Here is a 25,147-nt window from a genome sequence, read left to right as displayed (position 1 = left end):
TGATTTATTTGAAGAACGGGAATTTGTTGGAGGGAAGGGAGGATGGGAAGAAGGGATGGAGTTGAAAATAGCAAAATACGGTCATCCTGAAAAAGCCATTCCTGCCGTACTGCCAAACAGGAAAAAAATCCCTTTTTTAAGCTGCAGTACCAGCACATTTACAGTCTGTGAATCAGTTAGTTGCCATGGAAATATGGAGACAACCCAATAAAAAGAAGTAATGCTTGAAATAAAATCAAGTTTGAACTGGCATGTAACTTGCTTTCATCACTTATATTTTATCAGGCATCTATATACTGTGCAATATTTTTCATTCAACACATCATTTGAAACCCACAGGCATCAGAGAAAGAAGTTGTTACAATTAGCATCTCTATTTCACACCCCACAGAACAATGCAATCAACACAGAATTTACACAGAACACCGGGTGATATTTTGCACTGTGATGTCTTGGAAATATAATTCACTGCACAATACTGACAGAATATTTACAGAAAACAACAAAGCAATCATTAGTCTCTCATAAATAAGGTGACCAAATACCCTGGCCCTCCAATCAAGACAGGCAATCTCCCACCATGATGAGAAGAACAGGTCAGTATTTCGCTCTGATGAGCTCTCCTTTCCCTACCAGTCTTCTAAAAGCAAAAGAAAAATCTTCCACACAACCAGTAGTAGTCAAGCAAACCAAAAAAAGACTTCTCATCAAGCATAAAAGGCTTAGTTCATCCTTTTAGTATTATGTCTGATTTTAATCCTATTTCTATTGCTTGGTCTGGCAAATTTCCCCTTTCCCTGATGCAATGCTGATCCCAACCTTACTAACAAAGTAGAGAGGGCTCAGGAGAACCAAGCTATCAAAAGGGTATTGCTCTAGCAATGAGGAAATCAGAGGAATAGAGCTTGCAGGCAAAGGAAAAGAAAGTGAAGTCCCCATTTGTGTTCAGAAGGGCAACAGGACGTTTTGGTCACCTTAGTTACAAGTGTCGTTGTAACTTGCATGCATGCACTTTTGTTTTCATCTGCAAGAGTGTTGAATCTCACAAACAGCTCAATTCAAACACCAAACCAGTAAACAGTTCTATAAACAGCAATCATAGGGATGAAATATCTTTATGTCCCGGAAGTCACAAAACAAGGTATTCCTAGAAGTCTTTTTTCTCCCCCGGAGGTGCATATTGATCTGTACAAGTCTCATCTCTTTGTAGCCAGCAATAATCGTACAGGGATGACCAGCTCAAGCAGTGACCATGGTTCCTTTTACAGGTTGCATATACGGTTGCCATTAAAGTTGACATTCACCATAGGTTACCGTACACGGTTCTGGGTACCACAATTATTGCCAAATCACTTTAATGGTGACCACTATATTACAAGTTACTCAAACTACACACACATCATAAAGGATTATTACAAATACAATACTTTACACTCTTATACCTGCAGCTTTCAGTTTGGTTTATTTTGTTGCTGTTTTCTGCATGGAGGTGGTCTCCCATGACGCATAATATGTTTTTCCAAACTATCGAGGATGGCAATTGCAATTCGCTGTACATGTGGATCAGTCTGGGCATTTTCTTTGATGTTGTATAAGTGCTGTAAACCTCCTTCTTCAATTAACATACTGCAGTACCTGGTAGCTGTAATAATTAAAAAAAAAAAAAAAAAGGTGAATTTTAGAAAATAATCTACTGCAACAGTGGAGCAGGAGAGCTATGGAAAAGGAGAGCTGTGGAAAAGGAGAGCTGTTTCCGTGGCTATGAATTATTTGACAGGACTGGAATTGTCTCTGTCTTACAAGTTGAGCAGAATGTGCCTTGGAATATGCACAATATTCTTTTCCTCTCTCTCCCTCTTGTACATGCATTTTAAGAGCACATAACTACATTTTCAGAAACATGCAGTAAGGGAATCAGAAGTATTATAGGATCTTTAAGTATCCAGGGAAAACATAACCTTTACTGACAGCCTCAGTATAGAACAGGTACAAAAAGTGGTGTCAGATACACTGCATCATTTGTAGAGCCTTCAAGAGTGCAAAGTTCCTGAGAAAAGTTTGCCAACTACTACTGATGCTGACCTTTAGATAATATTAAATTGCTATGACTGCCTTTTCCGACAATAAAATTATACTTTTTTCCACTTTTCTTAGTGATTTAAAAAAGTGGGTCTACATCAGCTCTGATGTTCGTATATGCTGGGACAAGCCATAAACACAGCCATACATCTACCATACAAGCTTCAGAAATTGTTTTTTTTTTAAAAAAAAAAAAAGGAAGAAAAGAAGTCAGTCACAGAGCATTACCTCAGATGTGCTCAATTTCATCATTCATATCAGTGTTGCAGCACTGAAGTTAACAATTTAAATGCTGAGAAAATGTTTCATTACGGATCATACTTACTGCAGTGCAGTAATATTTCAGTTAAGCTAGGATGTGGTATAGCAAAATAGCAAGAGGGGAAAGAAACAAACAAAGCAAACAGCCCCGTTCTTTTCAGGCTCTATCCTCATCTAAAAAAAGGAGGACAAAATAAATTGCATCCCCCTTCCAAGATAAAAAAAAAACCTTGGTGCCAAACACCAAAAACTTTTTTCCCCTCAAATTGGTTGCCATATTATCAAATTAGTCATCATAATTTCAGGATTAAATATATTTTCTTTCAGAGTTGGTTATTACATTTGCTACTTTGCATTTGGTTTATCTGCAACTTTCTCTGTGAGCTTCTGGCAACAACTATTTTCAGAACTAATCACCAGGAATAAGGGAACCATTGTTTTGATCCCAAATCAGGAATATGTCATTCAAGTATTCTCAGCCTCCCAATTCTACAGTTCAGTTACTCACTGTCAGTCCAAACCTCTGCGGCATGTTGAAAGCTCAGAGGTTAGGGCAAATAAACACTAAAAATAAATACAACATATTTATATGCTATATAGTCACCTGACAGGTTTGAGGTGCAATGTGGTGTAAAAGCTTGCTTTAATTTCATTAATACAGAAATTCAGGGTCATAATCGAAAACCGTTATTCAGAATCCAGCCAGTACAACAGCTTTATCAAAACATTTCCACTTGAACACAGGAATAGTCCTCACAGATCTCTGGACAATGTACCTTGGGATCAAAGTCTCAGAAAAATTACAGTTATGAGCTTTGAAAACACCATGGAGTAGGAAAACTGTCCTTTATATGCAGTTACCTATTGCACCATGTTATTATTTTGGTCCTGAACACTATATATTTATACAGAAGTAGTGATTCATGGGATTGTTCAGCCCTGGGATAAACAAGGATAGAGTTACTGCGGTCAGGAGGATTAAACACTGGCACAGAAAACATCTTTAATACTTCAGAGGAAAGCTGCTTTATATATGGTAGAAATTAATGTGAATACATGTATTTATATCAAATTCACAGAAAAGAGAAATTCACAAGGTAAAAAAGAAGAAACATTAAATCCTATGAGAGTTTGCTTAATCTTACATTCAGTTATGTGCAGGAGATTTATTTCCTTCCCTAGTACTTGCACATTTCATCACATGCTCTCAAAGCATTTTACAAACAAGATGTTGGTGTTCTCATTTTGCAGATGGGGAAGACAGATTAAGAAATTGACCTTCATGTCACAGCAAGTTATTGCAGAAAGGCGATTAGAATCCAGGATTACGTAAAACTTCTGTTCAAATTGTAAGAGATGGCTACCTACTACAATGCTTGTTCTTTAATTCAAGGAGAATTTATGGTGCTTGTTATTCTTCATATTATTTACGTCTGAATAAAAACAGCTGTTCAAGGAATATGCCACTGAAGTTTATGCTAAAAAAGCATGAATAAATGTCATTTTGCCTTAATACATACGATTTTTACTGCAGACATGCTGCATGGCCCACACTGCCCATAACTGAACACCAGGTGTCATGAAACAGCCAAGTAGAGGAAAAAATGGATTGAAAGACCTATTAAAGGGAGAAAAAAAAAGAGAGATGATCAGCAACTCATTTTACTACTTTGCTAATTTCTTGTTTTGACTTTTTTTTTTAAAAAAAAGGCCAGACAGTAATATCCTAGTTTTAGCCAATATAACCTTATTGATTAGTTGCTGCTTATACTCCTTTCAACATGCAGCTGAATAACATAATAGAAGAACAGGGAGAAAAACATTAATCTCTTACAGGGGTCCCTAGCTGACTCTACCCTTCTTTTGTCACAGAGGGAAACCCAACAGGCTGTTTATTTTGAGCTGCTAATAGGCCTTCTGAGTTGGCTTCTTCTACTAGACAAAACCATCTTTGGTATGCAGTGTACTCTGCTTCAGGAACAAGCTTTTACATCTAGGTCAGTTCTACTGTATTTTCCAAATTATAAATCAAAACAATACTTACCTATAAGCCACCATTTCACATTCTGGAGTTGGCCAATTCAAAATGGCAGAATGCTGCAAAACACAGAACCAAGAACACTCAGTGTTAAATAAAAAAAATACAAAATACAATAAGATAAAGTGCAGTGCCTCTTCTGTACCAGTTGTTCAAGAAGAGAGGTCCTTTGGCTGCGACTTAGCGTCCAGGCTTGCTCTCCTCGAGATATCAAATGAGCAATAATCCCTGCTGCAAAGTAGCTGACTTCCACCTCAACGCTGTGCAATAATTTACTGATGTGATCTATAAAGTCTTTCCACATTAATTCAGAATGGAGCTCTTTAACTTCAGCTATGTTATTCTGTGAGGAAAAAGAAAAGGAATTAAGAAAATTCAACAGAAATATAACCATATAAAGAAGATGAATATATAAACTTAAACTACATGGTGAATATAAACATAAGAAGATTTTTGTACATCTGGGTAACAAGCAGATACCAAAACACTCTTGCCTTTCAAAACATTTCCAGTTTACTGCAGGAATTTGCCTCAAAATTAAAAGATTTTCTCATCAATTATTTAAAATCATTAGTACAGAGAGTATACTAATTTAAAGACTAGTTTATAACATTCTCAAATACAGTAACTTCAGATTTGCACACTGTTGAGGTTTAATGACTTCCACTGACTTTCAGTCTAGTTCATGTATTTAGACCTGTCAGAAACTTTCTTAAAAGTTCTTTTTGTTCACAGTAACCATCCATTTCAAAATTACTAGTGCTTTAGGACAACTGACAAAACAGTCCAAAAACAGTGTGAGTTATAAAAAATGCACATTATAAAGATTAAAGAAGAACTTTAACACATTAGGCAAGTTTTCACATGAACATTGTCATATTAACAACTTTTAAAAGTCTGTGATTTGATACATATTTTTGTTCATCTCACCAGAAGTCCAAGAACCTTCTGTTGGATGGATGACTCAGATGGAAAAGACTGAAAAAAAAGAAAATTGAGTAAGTAACCATTTACACTAGTTACCTAAACAGTGTTAATTATAAACCTGAGTTGACAATCTACAACCAAAACCAGACTTCTCACCTCCAGGACTCTCATGAAGAGTTCCAGCCCTTGATTTTCAATGAAGTGCCGACAAGTTGTTGGAGATTCGTCAGTGAGGTTCCAAAGTGCACTCAGTGTGAACTTGAGGGTAGTATCTACAAGGTTCTGATTTGTTTTCTGTTTCACTATTTGAAGAAGTTGCTGGAAAAAGAAATAGTTATGATTGCATATCCAAAATAAATGTATTTGGTTCTGTGTTTGCTTCTGGACAGATTGGCGTAATGTATAGTTATGATTTATAGGCAGAATAAACTAACAGCTATGTTTTTAGGGTCAAACTATTCCAAGTAAAATGTTTATCAGTTCTTTTCTCCCTTTAAGCATGGTTGTCTGCCTCTGTCTATAACATATTTGCAGTAACTATTATGGACAGCAAAAAGCCATCTGCACAATTCTTGTCCCCACTCGACTATTGCCAGCATTGGCAATTTATCCTGAGTGTTCTATTTTTAAATTATCTTTAGTTTTATATAATGAATTTCAAATCAAGAGATTTCTGGTCATTATACTTTGGATTGATTTCTGACAGTATTTTTTTTTCCCCACACTTTGACTTCTTTTCATCTATGCTATTGTATCTCATTGCCACTGTATTTGATATTATCTCTAATAAATTTCTGTTTCCAAAAACCATTCAAACAAAATACAGGTTAATGTGCTCTAGTAATTCCATCTAATTGATTTCATTCTCTAGCTTCAGAAATACTCTTAGGATGAATATATAGAGAGGGTTGGTATTTTTGTCTGTCAAGATGGTATTCGACTTACCCTAACAATGAAAAGCTCTGCTCCAAGTTGAGCCGTTTGCTCTGTTGAAAGCTATAACAAAAATCAGACCATGTCAGCTTTTTTTCCAGACATTAAAAATACAATCTGATTCCTTAAAAATTAAAGTTTTGTACCTTTGCAGCAAGAATAGAAATTATGGCTACAGCCATCCTTTGCATGTTTTGATCTTCATGATTACATAGCCACTGCATAACAAGTTTGGCTGCTTCAAACCTGTAAATTGAAAGTTAACTTAGTTTTCAAGAGTGTAAGTCTTATTAAAATAAAAATGCACACAGAAAATACATTAGATGTACATGCATTAAGCCAAAAACCTAGAAGTATGCCTTGTACCAAAAACGTAGAAATACACAACAAAATTACAGGTATTCCCTGAGCCTCAGTAGGCTTTGAGGCAGATGTTTAGGGTCTCTAATAGATGATGTATCAAGGTGCACAGGAAAGCACTTCCTTCTAAAGCAGCAAGAAAGTTTTTGCACAATCTTCTGAAACATCAGACCAACATGTTTCAAACACTTAGCACAAAATATCTAAGTAGAAAAATCTCTGCAAAAGCAGTCCCAAAGTCCCCTGAAGAACTCCCAAATTCTGTTACACCTGATTAGCAATAGACCTGCCCAGACAAAGTAGAAATACCAAAGGATTTTTTCCTGACCTGCATTCAAAACAATCCTGAATCGTGGACCCAAAATACCGTAGGTCAGACAAATACAGCATATTAGAATGATTTAAACTGATCAAACTGAGACCAGAAACAAACTTTGTGAATGATCATTAAGCTTTCTGATTAGCCACACTCATTCAAAACACCAAGAAAATTATGAGCCTACTTCAGTACTAAGCAGCCAACATACAGAAAAGCATTCCAAGCTGCAACTCTTTTTAATTGATATATAAAACTTGCCTGTTAAATGGAACATCCTGAAGGATTCTGTCACTGCACAGTGAAAGAAGGCAATTCTTTTGCAGCTATAAGAAATGAAATCAGATACACACATATTTCAGAATGCTTTCTTTCTATGAATCATTAAACATATTTCCATTTTTATTATGAGCTGTACTGAAAACAACTGCAACAAAAAGAAAAGGAAAAGGTCAGTCTGAGAAAGGACAGAAAAAGAAAAAAGAACTTTTATGCAAAATGAATTCTTTCACAGTGGGATTCACTTTACATCTTGTGTTTAAACCTATGCACCGTGAACATGAGAGAAGGAGTTCTGAAAATGCCACGATCTTCACCAAACAAGGATTCATTTACCTCCTTGTACTTCACCATAAAAACTGATGTCTTTCGATAGTAAGACTTGTCCAAATCACACTCTCATCCAAGGACTGGCCAAGCACACAGGACTTTTCCAAGAGCCATCAGTAGCTCATTCTATATTATTAATGTTGCTTAATCAGTGATGCAACTCTCAAACAACTCCTACCACACAGTTGATTGCTCAGAAACTAGCTTAGTAACTAGAGTTCTCAAATGATTCCCACATTGACTCTTTGAAGAAGAAAGTTCCTTCAATGCATTAATCATTATTTATCAAGTGAAAAAAAAAAAGCTTTAGTTAATCATAAGGAAATAATTTTTATCCACATATCTGGTTTGCCAGAACAACTGTTTTGTTTGTTTTCAAAGGACAAGATAACTCATTTGCACTTCTATTTCATTCTACCCAGACAATGGTTTGGTCAAGATAAAATTAGTTGTTTTCCATCTCTTTTCTGTTTTAGCTTTTGTTTGTGACATGTGCAAGGAAGCATTCACTATTGTCAGCAGGTTTACCTCAAATAGAAAATACCTCATTGCAAATCAGCCACTACTTCATTCAGGGCTTTAATTTCATTAAATTACTTTTAAAAAGCCACATTACCATAGTCCTGTAAGGCAGGAAGTACAAAAGGAAGCAATATTCCATGTAAATCCTGCACAAATACATCTGTACGCTCATTTGTTCACAGCTGTTCTGTGAAATGTGAAAAAAATCTTTCCAAGGCCCACAAGAGAAAACTACAGAAAACAAAACTTAGTCTTTTACCTGTTGATGATTAGGAAAATGTTCCATGGCCTTCAGGAGTAAGTGAGTGACATCAGCCAGAAGGCGCACAGGCATGCCTGCCGCTAGGTCCTGCTTCGTTAGGTTGAAGACACACGCACTTGCAGCTAACTGCACAGGCAAGTTCAGGGGGTGATTTCGCATTCCAATAACCACAAGCTGAAATGCAAGAATTTTGCCCATGTTACTTACACAACACCCCAAGAGCAATATACTGCTGCCTGAGGCTGCAACAGTGATTCACAGCACCCATTTTCTGCCTGACTTTTATTCAAGTGAAAAATCCATATGGTGTGATTTTAGCGCTAAGTAAGAACCTTTCCTTCTGCTGGGTGTTTCAAAGCAGACAGTGCTTCTCTGAGCCCTTCTCCATTGGTTGTAGCATCCTCTCAAAGGAGATCTATATGGAATGCAAGAGGTTTTTAGGAAGATCCAAGTTTTGCTCTACATACTTGAATAAAAATCAGCAAACTCTTTCAGGGATGAATGAGATCAGACTTTCTGCAGTGCAATGGAAGTGTTGTACTAGATTACTCGTTTGTGACTAGCCCCTTTAGATCAGATCCTAAGCTTCTGGTTTAGTATGGTTTAGTATCCTTAGCTGCGGGTTTAGCTCCATCCTGAATTATCATCTTCCCTGCTAATACTTCTTTTTAGGATCACAGAATAAAATAAACCATTTCTGGTGTTCCAGCAGTGTAAACCAAATGTCTAGAATGTGTTTCTAAGGAAGCTTCTTGGAAATGCCACTAGTTAGTCTAACACATAACATTATTTGTTCACTTGTTACCATATTAGAAGCTGACAATGAATACAATTATCAGGGAATTAGGCTAGGTAAACCTTTGGTTTGACCCAGTATGGAGATGTGTTCCAAAAACATTTCAGCCCTTAAAAATAATTTCAAATCATATGCTAAGTTACCTGAAAAAAAGAAAATGCTATGAAATAGTCTAGAATAATACACTGCTAGGGCATCTTCACCCTCCCTATTGCTTAAAGCAGTGTTATTTTTATCAAACACTAAAATTCTAAAATTAAAAAAAATCACAACAAAAAAGTGTAATAATCATAAAATAATCAATACCATATTTTTTGAGATGACCTCCTTAAATTCAGTTTAAGGAGCAATTATCAAAACTATCAAAAGTATATTACTTTACCTTTAAAATTTCAGGTTTCGTTTTTTCCATTACATGTGTCAGGCTGAACAAATGGAAGAGTGCTTCTCTCACAAAGAAGGCCCGTTCACTGTAACGCTTCAGTGCTTCAGAAATCTGAGTTTCATTTGCTTCTCCTGACACCTATGAACAAAGAAATAATCTTTAGTGTACAATGTCATCACTTTATTTTAAAAATTTTGCTCTTAATAAGCGCAAAGCTGCAATTTCAAAGGTCTTAATATTTTGGCAAAATTCTTCAGAAGACAAATGATTATCTACCCACATTAATCCATAACCACACAATCTTCAAATATTCTTCATGAGATGGTATGATACACTTGTATAAGCCAGAATTATGATTCAATCATGTCTTTAAGCAGAACTGTATGAAACCACTAAGTAAATAGAGCAATTCTAACCATTAAAAATTGATTTTGACTCACCAAATGCTTAAAGGGAATATTCGTAATTGAATGCTCCAGCAAATGAAGCTGATAAAGTGAGGAAGAGGCTATTCAAGCTCCAGCTTTTTTGGCATTCACCACCACCTCCATCAACGGACAGTATTTCCATTCTTTACCTACAACAAGCTTCTTCTAAGGTAAATCAATAGCAATAGCTTACAGCCCTGCATTAAAGAACTCATACTCACTGTAAGAGAAGGGTGTTCTTAAAACCAGACTTGAAATGCATGTAAAAAGTAAGCAATGCTCTAATTTAGGTGAAGAGTGCATTAGAAGCTATGGGCTGCACACTTAATATGAACTTAAGTTTACAATACAATAACAGGCACGTATTACAGCCTTCCAAGAACTGATACTGTCGTGGGTTTTGCTTCATCTTCTTTATTGATTAAACTAGGGCAATCGTATCTACTGAGCATGGAAATGATCTCTAGCTAACTATACACTACATGAAGAATTTACACTCGGCTTCATGATATTCCACCACCAACTCTCCCTCAACTGCTATGCAAACTAAGTTTAAACATTTAACAATTCAAAATTTTCTATAATTGGTTGATAAAAGAACTGTTGTAAATATAGAAATATTCTACTTTCAATGTCATCAAGTATTGCATCCTGTTTATTCTTTAACAATATCTAGACAAAGCAGCTAATGTTTCCATATTGTTACTATGGAATTTCAAGTCACAAAAATCAACCACTGCCTACAGCCTCCTCCTGACAACTAAGCCTCTGAGGAAGGGAATATGAACTGTGTTTTGCTAACTCCAGTACTAAAAGTTCATAATGAATTTCATGTTATTAGGACCTTCTTCATTCCTGTCTTTCCGTATCACAACCACTCACATGAAGCAGGTATTCTAAATAGCAAGGATAATATTGAATTAGGTTGTACCAAATGCAAGGTGTTGTCTCCTGATGCTGTACACCAGTTATATCAAATGGGACCCTGCTTTCTACAATACAGCATTTTAACATTCATACACACTACTGTCAGTTGTAACAACTACATAAATACTCAAGACACCTAGACATTAATGATGGCTAAACATTCCCAGCAAAAGTGATCACTATGATAAAGATGTTGCAAGTGTCTCATTTCACTCGCATGTAACCACAGCACTGGAAATGTTACAAAATTTTAAAACTCAGCTTGCACAGGAGACACAGCTACATTATACAAATGTACAGCCACATTATACAAACTCTTCCTCAATTCATCTGCAGTTTGTAGTCATTCTCAGCACCCAGCAGAAGACAAAACCATCTGTGTTTTGGTCAAGGATACTGTACTATTGACACTGACACATCTAAAACATCTTTATCCTTTAATGCTGACCCCTTCACATAAGGTAGAGAACAGCCTTATTCTTCAGGCCTGTAAGTATATGCATCTTCTGAAGAAAGAAGGGCAATGTCTTGTTGTCTGGCACTAAAGGATAGACAAGTGCACTTCAACAAATATCATTTCATCCTAAAGGGCCAAGTAATTTAGGATTTGCACAGGAAGAGGAGCGATTTCATCCCGAGTGGTTGCTTCTAACACATGCATCACCAAAAGGCCTTTCAAGGTTGAGTAGAAATAATGTAATTATGAAGTGTAAGTGGTGATGGAGCAAAGCAGTAGTTCTATTTTACTCTCTCTATTGTCTTAAGCATGCAGTGCTCAAAGCTTATGCAAATTGCACTGCCGGCTCCTGTATATTACTGTCTTACGATAGAGGCCATGCTGAAAGCCAGAGAATATTATTCCAATATATCACTCAGATATGGTTTATCTTTCAAGGTTTATCTTTCTCATATCTGATATCTTAAATCAAGATTTGATGCTCACTGAAAAGAGGCAAATATATATATATACACGTGTGTATATATATATATATTTTCTTACAGTAGTATAATGTAAAATTTGCAGATTCTGTGACAAAAATGAGTAGCAGTTTGGTAGACAATCAATAACTTCAACAGTTAAAATTAGCGAATGAATGATGGGCCTGCAGCTTTCTTCAGAAACACCCACATACATTTGTTAAAAATGCTTAGCTCTATTTTTGCCCAAGCATTTAAAATTTTTCAGCTATCCTCCCACAATTAATCCTCCCACTTAACCTTTAGGTTTCCTTCTCCTGTTAGGAATTCGGAGTAGCCAGCGTCTGTAGCTAGCAGTCCTACAAACTGCATTGTTGGCCGTTGCTGAATAAATGCTTCCACAGCCTTGTCCGTAACGTGCTTTCTTCCCGAAATGTCCAGAGACACAAGGTTAGGCAAGATATCTTTCTGTTCCAGTAAACGAAGTGCTATGTCTGATGTGAACTGTTTATCATCTGAAATATCAAGATGATTTAGGTATTTTAGTTCTCTTATAACATCCAAAATCTGTGTTGTGGTCATTTTTAAGCATTTCAGGTGGTGCATGGTCAAAGATTTGAGGCGGTCTTTGCAGGTAAGGAGTGCAGTTATGTCAGTGACAGAGGTGTTTGATATATCCAGACTTTCTAATTTAGGAAGGGAAGCAACATCTGCCAAGTCCTCGTTGTAGAACAGAACATTGGTAATACTCAATGCACGAAGCCCAGACAGTTGACTGAAGCACCTTTCGTAGGGGTCTTCCAAGGAAAGAGTTAACGAGTTCAGCACAAGGCATTGAAGGTTTTGTTGGATCCATTTATTGCTGCCAAGTCCACTTATAATGTCTGTGATTGTTATATCTGCATTCACCCCAGTGGCATCAAGTTCCACCAGCTTGTGATGGCAGAATGCTTTTCGGAAAGCCACTGCAGAGATCTTTGCTTTCCGGATACAAGCACGTTTCAGACGCATCTGGTTGCCTCGGAAGATGCCCACAGTTCCATCATTCAGCAGCCCTGTTGGGAAAGAGAATTAGCATTTGGCTGTAGCGTTCTGTAACTTAGCTCTTAAGAGCCCAGAAAAATAAGTGTTAACAAAGAGAATTGCAAAATAATGCATAATATATCCCTATGTTACTGATTCCATTCCACTGATAACCGTGTCAGGTTAAGATTATGAACTTACTTGTGGAAAATTACAAAAATTTGAATTAGAATTGGAACCAAATTAACATGTAGTGCATATACAGTATCTATTTGGCTTAGAACATGCAACATGCAATAACTGAAACATGGAAATGATTCAAAATCTTTCAGACTACATCCTCCACTTTCTTGATTTTCTCGTGATAACTGGTTAGAAATGTGACACAAACAGAATTACGTAATTTCTGAAAGTTTTCTTTCCCCAGAGGTATGCTCTTCCCTCATCAGTTTTGTTAACCTTAAGTACAGTATCAGCAATCAATGAACATTTTCCATCTTGCTTTAACTAACTGAATAATTTCGTATTTGATTGGATTCGTAAGTAGGATCAATATACTAAACTAATGAAGTTCTTTCATATATGCTCCAAGAAGAGTGTTGCTTGGAAACAAGCTAAATCTGAGAAAGAAACCCAAAAAGCTTTTTCAAAGAGAAGAAAGAGGAAGATTAGGATAGAGACTGGGAAGGAAAGACAGCAATGAAAAAAGAAAATGCGATGATCTTGTTTAAGATTATAATCCTGCAGCTGTGTAGCAAGAAATCTGCATATGTAGTCCAGTCATGCAGCATGCTGGCAACATCCTAATTGAAATAATAGATTTAGTTCTGTGCACAGGATTATCCAAAATGCACAGGAAATCAATATATCTTATTTGCATCATATCAGTAGTGTGATTACTGCATTATAGAGAGTGATAAGAGAAGGCTATGGTTGCATAAGCATGTATGCAAGAGGAATAGGAGTAAAGTGTCCTCCTACTTTCACTTCAGAGGGTTATAAAGATCTCCTGTTTTGAAGCTCCCATCTACAGACATATTGAACATAGGAAAGAAACTGAAAATGCCATATATATTAAAAAAAACTATAGTTTGTATAGATTTAAGTAATTAGGGAGCATTCCACTGTAATGATGTCAAATTAATGTGAACATTTGTACATCTTTCTAAAGAACAAGCAGTTCAGGCATTTCTGAACAGGTAGTTGAAGTATTTCTATTTTGAAGAGAAAAAGGAGGTGAGTGAGCTGGTACCTAGGAGGAGATAAAGTGCAATAATTTGGTAAAATATTACTAAATGACGTTTACATTTTTGCTAATCATTTCACTTGAGGATCAAGTCAGGGTATGGCACTTGGCTACTTCAACCACACCCTGCTTATCTGGCAGGCACCTTATTACATGCTGCACCCTGCCTGGCACAGTGTTTGTGATGTCTCTGCAGCTGGAACTGTCCTCACTTCTACTAGCATTGAAGGAACAGGAACTTGCCACCAATCTGCTTTCTTGGGACTACTATAAATAATGACATATGAGAAGGTAATGCAGGTTGAAGGCAGAGGAGGGTTGGGGTTGGCCTTTTGTTTTTTAGAACCACTGCTCGGGCTATACGGCCCTGGAAACGGCAGGAAAAAAAAATCTGCTATATGCAGATTCAAGTTATTTATTAGCCACATCCACCTACAGATGCAGGGTTCTTGGTCTGTTTAAATACTCTTTCTAATACTGTGCCTCATCTCCACATAAAGTTCCAGAAAGAGGTCTTCTGACACTTGTTTTTCAGACTAGCTTAATGCCTGCATTCTCTTTTCGTGCTAAGATGCCTTTATTGACATAAACTAACATTTGCCTTTGTCGTGCTTAAAGCAAACCACCAAACAAGACATTAGCCCTCCATTCAAATAGGTGCTCACATAAAGCATATAAGATAGTAATCAAAACGTAAAGAACCAATGCATTTTTCATAGTTCTTTTTTTATAATAAATTTGAAACTGACTTCTTTTTAGCAAATAATTCCACTTCACTGAGTGTGCTAAGAGAGCTAAGAAAGTTGTTCACCTTATTAAATGCACTGACAGTTAAGAAAACATAGTTTGACTAATTGCTCTGCAGGAAACATCATTTCTATCAATTATCAGATATTTGAAAACCATTAGAAAAGTAGAATTGAATCAACGCAAAATGCAACCAAAAGAAGAACCTAAGGGAAAAGACCTGATGTTCAATTAGAGAAATGTTAAATTAAATTTGTAATTTTGAGACGAAAGACTTTCTACTGAGAGCTTTGTATAAGCCAGGCAACATTCAGCTGAAGCCGTGGCAAAACTGGAGTAACAGAATTTCTCTATTAAGAGAATAAGGAATATAGTATCCAACATCAGCTCCTAATAGAAAAATACATCAGCACTACAGTGTCATATTCCAGTAAAATACTTTCAGTGATGATCCACAAGTAATTGTCTTTACCGTGAAATGCCATCGTCTGTAGCAATCGATCAGCCACTTCTTGAGGAAACATCCCCGGCTCCTGCAAACACAGCGTTCCATCCTGCCTTTCTGTGCAAAACTTCTCTAGGTTGGCAGTCAGGAAATTCAAGCAGATGTCAAGCAAAGAGTAAGGAGAGGCTTCCTCCTGTCACATGCAAGAAACAAGGATTTTATTCAAATCATTGTCTCTATCTACAAGCCTTCCATTACTCTAACATGTTGTTTTTGAGAAAACCATTCTGTTGTTAGCCCGATTCTCGCTGGAAAAGGCAAATATTGCAGGAGAGGAGGTCCATCTTTGGAGGCACACAGCAAAAGTGCCTCAAGTCACAGGATAAATGATGCTGGGCATGACCATACGCTCCCACAGTTGTGCCTGGAGCCACAGTGTTGTACAAGACAACTGAAGTCTTCCTTAGATTCATTCAAAGTATTTTCCTAATTTCTGATTTAAAAAAAAAAAATCAGAAATTATGAAGTCTACTGGGAATTAAGAATAAAGATAGACTGATGGAAGAAAACCACATACTATAAATAAGCAAAACGATAAGCAGGAAGACAGTAGCTACTATGCTAAAAACCTGGAGGGCCTGAAACCAAGTGTTCTAAGTGGTGTCCAAAAATACAAGCAGAAGATTATGATAAATTCAGGTGCTCTTGAAAACCCTCTAGTTACTTAGGTATAATTGCAACAGAGTACTCAGCTATTCAATTCACAAGACAATAAATTACTTTTTTAAAAATGACATCACTTTAGCTTTAAAATGTATTTGCAACCCATTAAAATGGCAGAAAAAAAAAACCACAAAAACACTCCCCCCCCATCTAGATCAATTATAATTTCCATCAAGGTTTAACAAGAAAATTGTCAAAAAGCTGTCAAAGTAAAATACATATTCGAAGAATATATGGTTCATAGATTTGTTTAAACTTATTAAAAAGTATGCTGGAGACACATATGTACCAATCATGGCATAAAAACAACCCAACATGAAGATGAAACATGGTCTAATTACTACATTAGTCATTTAAAGTAAAAACCTGCTTTGAAAAATAAATTATACAAATGCAATATAGGATTAAAATGATAGCACTATTTAAATCAAATCTTATTTATTTGATTAATTTTAAAATTATTATTTGATTAATCTTAAATTTCAGTCAACCCACAAAAGAAACCTACTGCCAAGCCACAATAGAAATGTGGTTCATATCAGAAAAGGAGACTCAAAAAGATCTACTTTAGTTCCAAACTTTGTGTGGCAATAAAGTAACAATTATTGCAATATTCTTTCTAAAAATACTTTTTCCTCCTTTTTATCCTGAAGAGTTGGAAATCATATACAGTAGTATCTTGTGTACAAAGGACAAAGTAGAATATAAACTTAAATTATACCTTCAGAGATTAAGATTGCATGTTCAGGAAGAAAAACCCCAATAATTTGTTAATTCAGTACTTAATAATAGCCCACTGTTTTCAGCCACACAAGTTAATCAACATAAAGAATGACTCAAAAGCATCATGAATCATCCCCAGCACTGCACAAAGTAAGACTGGTACACACTCCCTCAGATCATTTTGAAAATAACAGCACCAACTGTTGCCACATCTCATCTGTAGGTAAAATTGCTGCTTGCTGTTTAGGATGAACACTCTGGCTAATTTCACCTCTCTTTTCTAGATCATTTGAATTCTCTTCTGTTGCTTCATAGGCTCACTAGAGAAGCACAGAAGTATATAAAAGGTTATACAGAAGAAATACAAAGAAAAATATGACAGTAATAGAGCTTTAAAACCAGCTGCCTGTGTCAGAAGGTTGGGAGGCAGCACAATAGGTCAAAGACAGCTTTGACACTTCTCTTTAACAATTCATGTATTGTCAACACAGACACTGTAGTTTAACACAGTCTGAAGACTAAAGTACAGGCTTGGGAGCTAGAAACTCTAAAATATTCAAATGCAAGTTCTTTCTGCAGCATTTGTCATGCAGATCCCGACCCCTCTGACTTGATTTCTCTGAAAAGGAAAATATGTGTATTTGTCTCCTAGAGATTTATGGTCCATAAAGGAGATCTTCAGTGCTTAAAGCTTTTTGGGCTTTTTGTTTGTTTTGTTGTTGTTTTCTTTTTAAAGATATTGTTACGTTTTTGAAGAAATAGGAGTTATTTTTCTGATGTGACTTGCTGAAAACAGCAATTTTGGCTGCCTCACACTTCAAGCTGATATGAAAAGGAGGGGGAGAATTTGGAATCTTCAACATCTTTTGTTTCTTTGTAACAGGCAAAAAAAAATGCCTGAAATACTTCTAAGGAGAAATCCAAATACTTATTCAATCCAAATACTTATCCATTTTTAAAGGAAAGAGATTTCTTTTTACCCTGAAATGAGTGCATATGCCCAGGAGCTGCATGAAAGCTGTTGACTCCAGCAGGAATCAGTACCCCTGCTCAAAGTCTTCGGGAGACTCCCACCAAACCAGACACCCTCATCTGTCATTAGCTCCTGTGCTTGCAATTTGCTGCTCAAGTACAACAGAAATAGAATATTGACTCTGCTAAGTCCTTCTGGCACTGTCCCCTCATTTCTGCCAGAAAAGCTAAAATACTTCACATATCAGTGTGCAAACTTCAATGAGAGTTTTTGGCCTTGCAGACAGGCTGCTATCAAATAAATCAGAAAGTTGTCAATCAATACTTCTAAATGGCCAATCTTTAATTTGGAACCTATAATTTTAATATTAAATAAGCATGTTAAAAGACCATACAGGGCATCGCTATAACAATAAAAAGATGTAGTCCATTAGCAAGAATCAGTGATTCTCTGTTGGTGTCATGATTACTTATTTACATTAACTGCACTCATTCCATATGTGGGAGACATGAAAAAATATTTTCAATGCTTCTGTAACTTGATACATAAAGACTGAAGAAACACAGCTAAAGAAGACTCTCACTTTTTTTTTTTCTCCATTTGTTGAGATTACTTTATCTAATGAAGTCCCTGGACAAGCATCAGGAAAATGATATCCTAAGTTGCTAGCTCCCAAAACAAACCAGCTGAATTGTATCCCACAAACTTACGTGAACCAGCAGCATTCTTCTTCTCTAGCACAGCCTGTGCCCCTTCATTTAAGGGAGAATATTGTCCAGCTAAAGATCACAGAGTAAGAATTTTCATTTGTATTTAAATGCTCACAAGTTTAGCATTTAAATATTTCTTGCCTCTGTTGAAACAAATTATGCTTTTGAGTGTCAAACTGAAAATAAATTGGGCCTTTTCTTTGAGTACACTTCACTTTCTGCTTCTAATAATTTAAAATGCAATGCTTTAAATTAATATGTCAACCAAAGCTCAGGATTTTTTTTTAATTCATAAATATTTGAGAAGAGCTTTTATTAGGTAGATGTGACTTTTATCATAGCCATCTTAAATATTTGACAGTTCAGTTTAACCTCAGGGTTTTTTTCATTTTATCAAAACAATTTAGTGGGAAAAAAAAAAAAAGAAAAAAGAAAAAAAGAACAAAAAAAAACAACAGAAAACCAACACCCAAACCACAGACCATGCATTGCATGATACAAATCTTGACACCTTCCTTAGCTAAAACTTATATTAATAAGAGTAAGGTGACACACCTAAAACCAACAGATTAACAGAATGAAATAGAAAATAGAATAACTCAATTTAGATGGACTTTTAAAGGCTGATTTCAATTAATTATTTTAAAAAAATAACTTTATTCATGCTTAATATAACCAAGGTAAACATAACAAAGGAGGGTGGAGGAGAGTACGTGGCTTTTGGCATCTAACAGTAATCTAATATAGGCAGCAGACTGAAATGCCAGACCTGCTTTGATATGATGTCATCCAGGTCAGCCAGTGTCACTGGCAAGGTTCTCAAAAAAAACCTCCACATTTTCTTTCAAAATCTTCTCATATCAACTTTAGATACTACTAGAATCTATCTTACCCTATATTTCAAAGTCCAGATATTAAAAAAAAAAAAAAGTGACAAAGGGATATCTTAAAAGACCTCGTATAATTTACAGACTCCTAAACCTGATATTATGCTTACATTAACTGGTTGGGTGTGAACACGTCTCAAAATGAAATCCTGCTCCCTTTGAAAGGCATTACCATGCAGCCACCCACTTACGTAACAACAGAAGAAAACCATAAAAAAAAAAAAAAAGACACATCGGTTTAACTGACATTTTCCATCAGGAATAGCAGTCTAGCTTTGCACGAAAAGTAAATTCCACAGTTATAAAAGCCTTTTTCACTACAGGCATTTGTGATCCCTCTGAAAGATTTTGTTTCTTTTAGCTTTGTGTCTAAGACTCATTAAAAAAAAAAAGGTAGTTTTGATGAGGTTTTCATCAATCAGTCTATATAAAACCATTGAATGCAGATACTAATTTCAGCTGCAACAGAACAATTTGTTATGGTTTATCCATCTTTTACATCCATTTATTTATTTTGGTGTGACAAAACCTGACTATGCAAGGCTTCTGTATAGTCTACAAAGCTCATCTGCCTTTTTTTTTTCTCCTTTTTTTGTCTCTCTTTCTTGAAAACTCTAAAGAGATAGTAATACAGTGCGAGGGATATTTCAAGTAGTGACATTTATTTCCCTCAAGAAGCTGGTAGGAAAATGAGAGCTATTCAGGAGCTTAGTGCCTGTTTTCGGACATTCATTTTCACCCTCTCCCCACAGCCCTAAATGCATTCTTAAAATGATCAAAAAAGTAGTAACTCAAAGAGTGGCCAAGAGCCCTCTTCTGAGCCCTAAAAAAGGAAGGGGAAGGCAGTAAAAAATAAACAGATGGTTCAGTGATTAATGCTACAGAGAAAGCTTTTTGATCATCCTTCCTAAGTTAAAAGGAATGAAACAAAAGTAGGTGTTTAATTAACTGGCAGACTCAAGGAAAGACTAGAATTCACCACATTTAATATCTCCAATTAATTCCTTTGGCAAAACCAGTAGGATCATGCTGATTAAAGTCGCTAGGCACATAAGAGTGAGAAGAGATCACGAGGGGACTAAAACTAAATAGTATGATATTCAAAGCCACCTGTTGGATCAAGAAGTCCAGACAGGTGTTCATCAACTCAAAATGACCAGAGAGGAGAACCTGGACAGTTTACTTAATCACAGGGAAAGATGTTTTCAGGTTGGACATCAAGCAAAAATAAGGAAGTATGAGTGCCATATCCAAGGCATTAGGAGACCTCAGGGGACTATTTCTATTCGGGAAATACTTGCACCACTTCTGTTTGAACATAACAGTTACTAGAATACTCTGGAAAAAAAAATATTTTTTTTTTTTTAAAAAAAAAGCTCATTGGGAAGAAGAGACAAAAACAGCTTTTCTTACTTGTGCAGCAGATCAAAAAGTGTGAAAAATGTGAGTGCTGGCTGTATGTGTGGCTGTTCTGTATTGCTACCAAAGAAGAAGAAAGGTTACTGAGGTAAAGTACAACCCTAGCACAGTGACCAAGGTGCATGCAACTGACACAAATAAAAATTTTGCCATCAATACAGAGGTCAGGCCATAGCTCTCCAACACTAGACAGAGCAGTCCTATGGGGGGCAAAAGAAGGTAGCTATCTTTAAAGCAAACATTGGGAAAGGAAAAAAAAAAAAAAAAAAAAACTTACTGGTGTTTAAACGAAGTGATGCCTGTAATAAGGAAGGATTTAGCCCGCAAGACCCAGGGGGTTCCAGTGAATATGCACACTCATCTCTCAAGCAGGGGAGCCGCCAGAGCAGCACTCACCCGCGCAGCTCCGTGGCCTGGCGTTAGGGGAAGGAAACGGCGTTTTCACCGCCAGCACCAAGGCCCGGGGACGAGCCCCGGAGCTCTCCCCACGCTGGGCACCCCGAGCGCCGCAGAGGGGACACCCGCGGCGAGAAGCGCCCGCCTTTGAGCTCGTTTTTATGTAACCGCGGCGGGAAGGGGGTTATACAACCCGCTGCGGGGGGGCCGGCGCCTCAGCGTGAGGCGATGGCGGCCGCCGCCCGCCCGCCGCGGGCTCCCCTCAGCGGCGGGGTGGGGGAGGGGCGCCCCGCAAACGGCCCCGCGCCGGCCAACGGCCTCACCTGGTCCCCGCCCCCCCCCCCCCAACGGTTCGCGCCCCTCAGCGCGGGGCTGGCGCCGCCGCCCTAACGGCCGCCCCCGCGCAAGACCCGCGGCGTCCGCGGCTGTCACCTCCCCTCCTTCCTCCCCCCACAACCACCACCACGGCAGCGGCCGCGCTCACTCGCTCACTCACCATGGCGGCGCGGCGGGCTGGACGCCGAGCGCCCAGCGAACCGCGTCCCGGCGCTGGGCTCCCTCTTTTTATTTATTTATTTATATACATACATTTTTTTTTTTCCCTTGTCCCCCTTCCCCCCCCCCCAACTGCCACCCCCGACCTGGAAGGGAATCTGCCTGAGCCGGCCGGGAAGCAGCGCTGAGCCCGCCTCCCTTAAAGGGGCCCGCTGTGAGGCGAGGGCGGCGGCGGCCCCGGCCGCGGGGAGGTGCGTTGGGAGCCAGGTTGGAGGCTGCGGTGCCGGCGGGGTGTGGGGAGGAAAGGCCACGAGCAGGAGCAGGGATAAGATCAGGATCAGGACGAGGATTAGGACTGTCACCAACCCAGCGCAACGGCCCTTGCGTAAGAGCTTCGAGCTGCTTTCACAGCGGAGTGAGGACGGAGAGAGAATAATAAGAGGCTGGTGAGTTTGCCCAATAAACGCTACTTGTTCAGCGTAAGGGAATTAAGTACTTGGACTTAGCTGGCAATTCCTCATCTTGAGGAACTTCTGTCATGGTGAGGAGTTCCAGCATCAGCTTTACACTTGTTACTTGCCAGTGGACCTCTGTATCCAAACCTACTTTCCCTTCCAACTGGTCTATTAAGGGAACTGGAATCAGCTGCCCAAGCACCTAGGTTTTGCCTCCTGCAAGAAGGAGAGAAATTTTGCCACATGCATAAATACAAAATAATTTCAGGCTTCGGGTACAGGCCTGCTGATTAAAACCTCTGCAGATACATGCTATAATTTACTCTTGATGAAGATAAATACAGTTATTTTTGTGTCAGGATACAAAGCAAAGAATGATACAATTGCCATCCAGGTAAAATGCAATTGCAAAGACATCGTGGTTAAGCTTTTAATGAAATTGCTGTTCTCCTGTACAGCAGCTTTGAATAACATTTGTTTACAAACCAACGTATCAATAAACATTAAGGAGAAAAATATTAATTTATGTCTCTGCCATGAGATGATAATGTATTCTACAAGCCAACACATTATGGAAATACAATTTTACCTGCCTTATCGTCTTCATGCCAAGGGTCAGGTCTAGCCCCGTTGTTTAGATTGGGATTTTGGGGCAGAGAAAGTAAATGATGTGTTTGGGACATCATTTCAAACGAGAACAGAACGAAAAGTCCCCACGGTGTGAATTAAACTGCGTAAAAATTTCGCCGGGTTAAAAGAAATAACATAGTTATATATTTGTAGTTATAGAAGCGTTTTCGTTTGCTGTGTGAAACTTACACGCGGAGAGCAGAAAGTTGGGGCGGGTTTAGCAAAGCGGGTGCCGGAGCGGCCGCCCCGGCCTGTCCAGCAGGTGGCGCCGCCGTCCCGGCCGCCGCTGCCGGGGCGCGCATCGAGTCCCGGCGCGCTCGGCGCTCTGCCGCGCGGCCTGGCGCGGCGGGGCTCGGCGCTCTGCCGCGCGGGCTGGCGCGGCGCCGCTCGCGCCATGGCGGGGTTCGTGAACTTCGAGGACGAGGAGGCGGTGCGCGACTACCTGAAGAACCTGCACATCGAGTACAGCTACCAGTGCCACCGCGAGGGCGACCCCGACGGTAAGCGCCGCTCCCCGCTGCCCCCCGCGGGACCTCTCTTCCCCGCCGCGCCCATCACCGCTGCCTTGCAGGTTGCCAGCGCCTCGCCGACTACCTGGAGGCCGTGAAGAAGGACTTCGACGCGGCGGCGCGGGTGCTGCGCGAAAACTGCGAGGCGCACGGGCACAGCGAGAGCTGCTACAAGCTGGGAGGCTACCAGGCTATCGGGAAAGGTGAGCCGAAGGTGGTGGGTGTTCTTCTGTCCCTCCTGGCAGTCCCGGCACCACCTTTTACGTGCTGAGTGACTGGCGACCTGGTCGTGTTGTGGGTGAGGGATGAGTGGCAGGTTCTGCGGCAGGGAGGGCCCCTGGAGAAATGCACCTGTTTTTTATGGAGAGTTACGAGCTTGCCTTTCTCTTGACCTTGAAAAAGGAAGTAAGTGGCTTTCCTCTCTTACGGTCTGGCAGTTAAGGCTAGGAAAGGGTGGAAGACTTTTGTTGTACAGTTTTCAGCATTTTTCTTTTAGTCAGTGAGTGGTTACTAGAGCTTTTCTGCAAGATATATTTATCTTGTAAGCTCAGAGTTGCAGAGCTGGATGAGTCTTCTCAGGTTTCTGTGGCTTGGAAGACTGAGGATAAAGCGGAAGCCTTAGCTATAGGAATAGAACTGTAGTTACTTTTAGAGAGGTCTGCAACATGTCTTTGTGTTTTTGCAGCTGTGGTTAGATTTAGGAGCATTTGTTGTCCCAGGCTATCTGTGTCCTCCAGATAATGACAATGCGAGAGCAAAAAAAAAAAAAAAAAAAAAAAAGTACATTTTCTAGCTTAGAATACCTTAAACTATTTAAAATACTCCTCTTACTACACAAGTCAGTGTTTTAGGTACAAAGTGAAAAAAGATGCAGCACATGCTTACTGTAATCTTTTGGGTTTTTTTTTGTTGTTGGCAGGCGGACTCATCCCAGATTTGAAAGCTGCCTACAACTCCTTTATGAAGTCTTGTGAGAAAGGTGGGAAGAAGTCAATAAATGCCTGTCATAACATCGGGCTCTTGGCCCACGATGGGCGAGTAAATGACGGTAAACCTGACCCAGTTGTCGCCAGAGACTATTACACAAAAGCTTGTGATGGCAATTTTGCTGCTAGCTGCTTCAACCTCAGTGTAATATACCTGCAGGGAGCACAGGGGATCCCTAAGGACATGAACCAAGCCTTGAAGTATTCCCTGAAAGCCTGTGAGCTGGGTCATGTGTGGGCTTGTGCTAATGCCAGTCGAATGTACAAACTAGGAGATGGCATTGAGAAGAATGATGCCAAGGCAGAAGCATTGAAAAACAAGGCAAAACAGTTGCATAAAGAACAGAGAGAAGCACCGATGTCCGTAACATTTGGGAATTAAAACTGTCAGTTGTAGTTCTTAAACCTGCAATTTTACATGTTGAGTGAACTTATTATTTAAATCACATGGGCATATGGTTTTTAATCGTAGTAAATAAATATTCTGTAAATTTTTTGCATATACAAATAAACCTATGTTTTGTCGACATAGTGTGGTCAACTCTGCTGCCTTTTTATCCACCTTTAAATATATGTGTTTTTAGATTCCTGCTCTTCCTTTAAGAAGAGCAAAAACTTCTGATGTTTGGGAAGTTTGTCCCTGTGATTTCAAGCATGGAGAGTTCTCACTTATTCATGTGTCAGTGTTAAGGCTTGTGCTAGAGGAAGTTCTAATGCAAAAAATATAGTTGCAAGATCATTCAAACTTCAGCATTCAAAAGTGTACCTGCAAACTTACGAGCATCTGTGGAACTTAGATGATGTGCACATGTGGATGGTCTGCTCTGAGCCATGTCAGTGCCGGAATGGTTTGAGAAACCTGAGTCAATTCATTTGCTGAAGGTAACATTTGTTGTCCTAAAACTGTACTAAAACTTGTTTTATTTGCTCTGTCTTCAAACTGTAAAAAAAAAATAAAAAAAAAATAAACTCCACACATAACCAGGAGAAAAAAACCAAATACTTTGGTCTATGAAGAA

General features: G+C 38.6%; 2 protein-coding genes across 2 annotated transcripts; one reads left to right on the top strand and one right to left on the bottom strand.

The window, feature by feature from the left end:
- Positions 1 to 1,338: 1,338 nt before the first annotated feature.
- LOC104577516 (protein zyg-11 homolog B) lies at positions 1,339 to 21,558 on the bottom strand. The gene is made up of 14 exons (XM_088537023.1): positions 21,550 to 21,558; positions 15,250 to 15,415; positions 12,062 to 12,816; positions 9,486 to 9,626; positions 8,305 to 8,481; positions 7,176 to 7,240; positions 6,385 to 6,484; positions 6,251 to 6,301; positions 5,462 to 5,623; positions 5,309 to 5,356; positions 4,524 to 4,721; positions 4,385 to 4,437; positions 3,861 to 3,958; positions 1,339 to 1,642 (listed from the first exon to the last, which is right to left on the bottom strand). Exons 1-14 carry the CDS (start codon positions 21,550 to 21,552, stop codon positions 1,452 to 1,454), a joined length of 2,208 nt encoding a protein of 735 aa, XP_088393149.1. The 5' UTR covers positions 21,553 to 21,558; the 3' UTR covers positions 1,339 to 1,451.
- A 1,434-nt stretch (positions 21,559 to 22,992) lies between these two features.
- On the top strand, positions 22,993 to 24,514 carry COA7 (cytochrome c oxidase assembly factor 7). Its single transcript, XM_010225007.2, has 3 exons — positions 22,993 to 23,133; positions 23,205 to 23,345; positions 24,062 to 24,514. The coding sequence occupies exons 1-3, from the start codon at positions 23,028 to 23,030 to the stop codon at positions 24,508 to 24,510; spliced, it is 696 nt and encodes a 231-aa protein (XP_010223309.2). The 5' UTR covers positions 22,993 to 23,027; the 3' UTR covers positions 24,511 to 24,514.
- The last annotated feature ends 633 nt before the right edge of the window (positions 24,515 to 25,147 follow it).

The sequence above is a fragment of the Tinamus guttatus genome, unplaced genomic scaffold, assembly GCF_059628265.1.
Source record: "Tinamus guttatus ecotype Peru unplaced genomic scaffold, ASM5962826v1 Tinamus_guttatus_pri_ptg000044l, whole genome shotgun sequence".
Taxonomy (NCBI): Eukaryota; Metazoa; Chordata; class Aves; order Tinamiformes; family Tinamidae; genus Tinamus; species Tinamus guttatus.
Note: the sequence above shows the minus strand (reverse complement) of the source record. Positions and strands in the feature narration are given on the sequence as shown.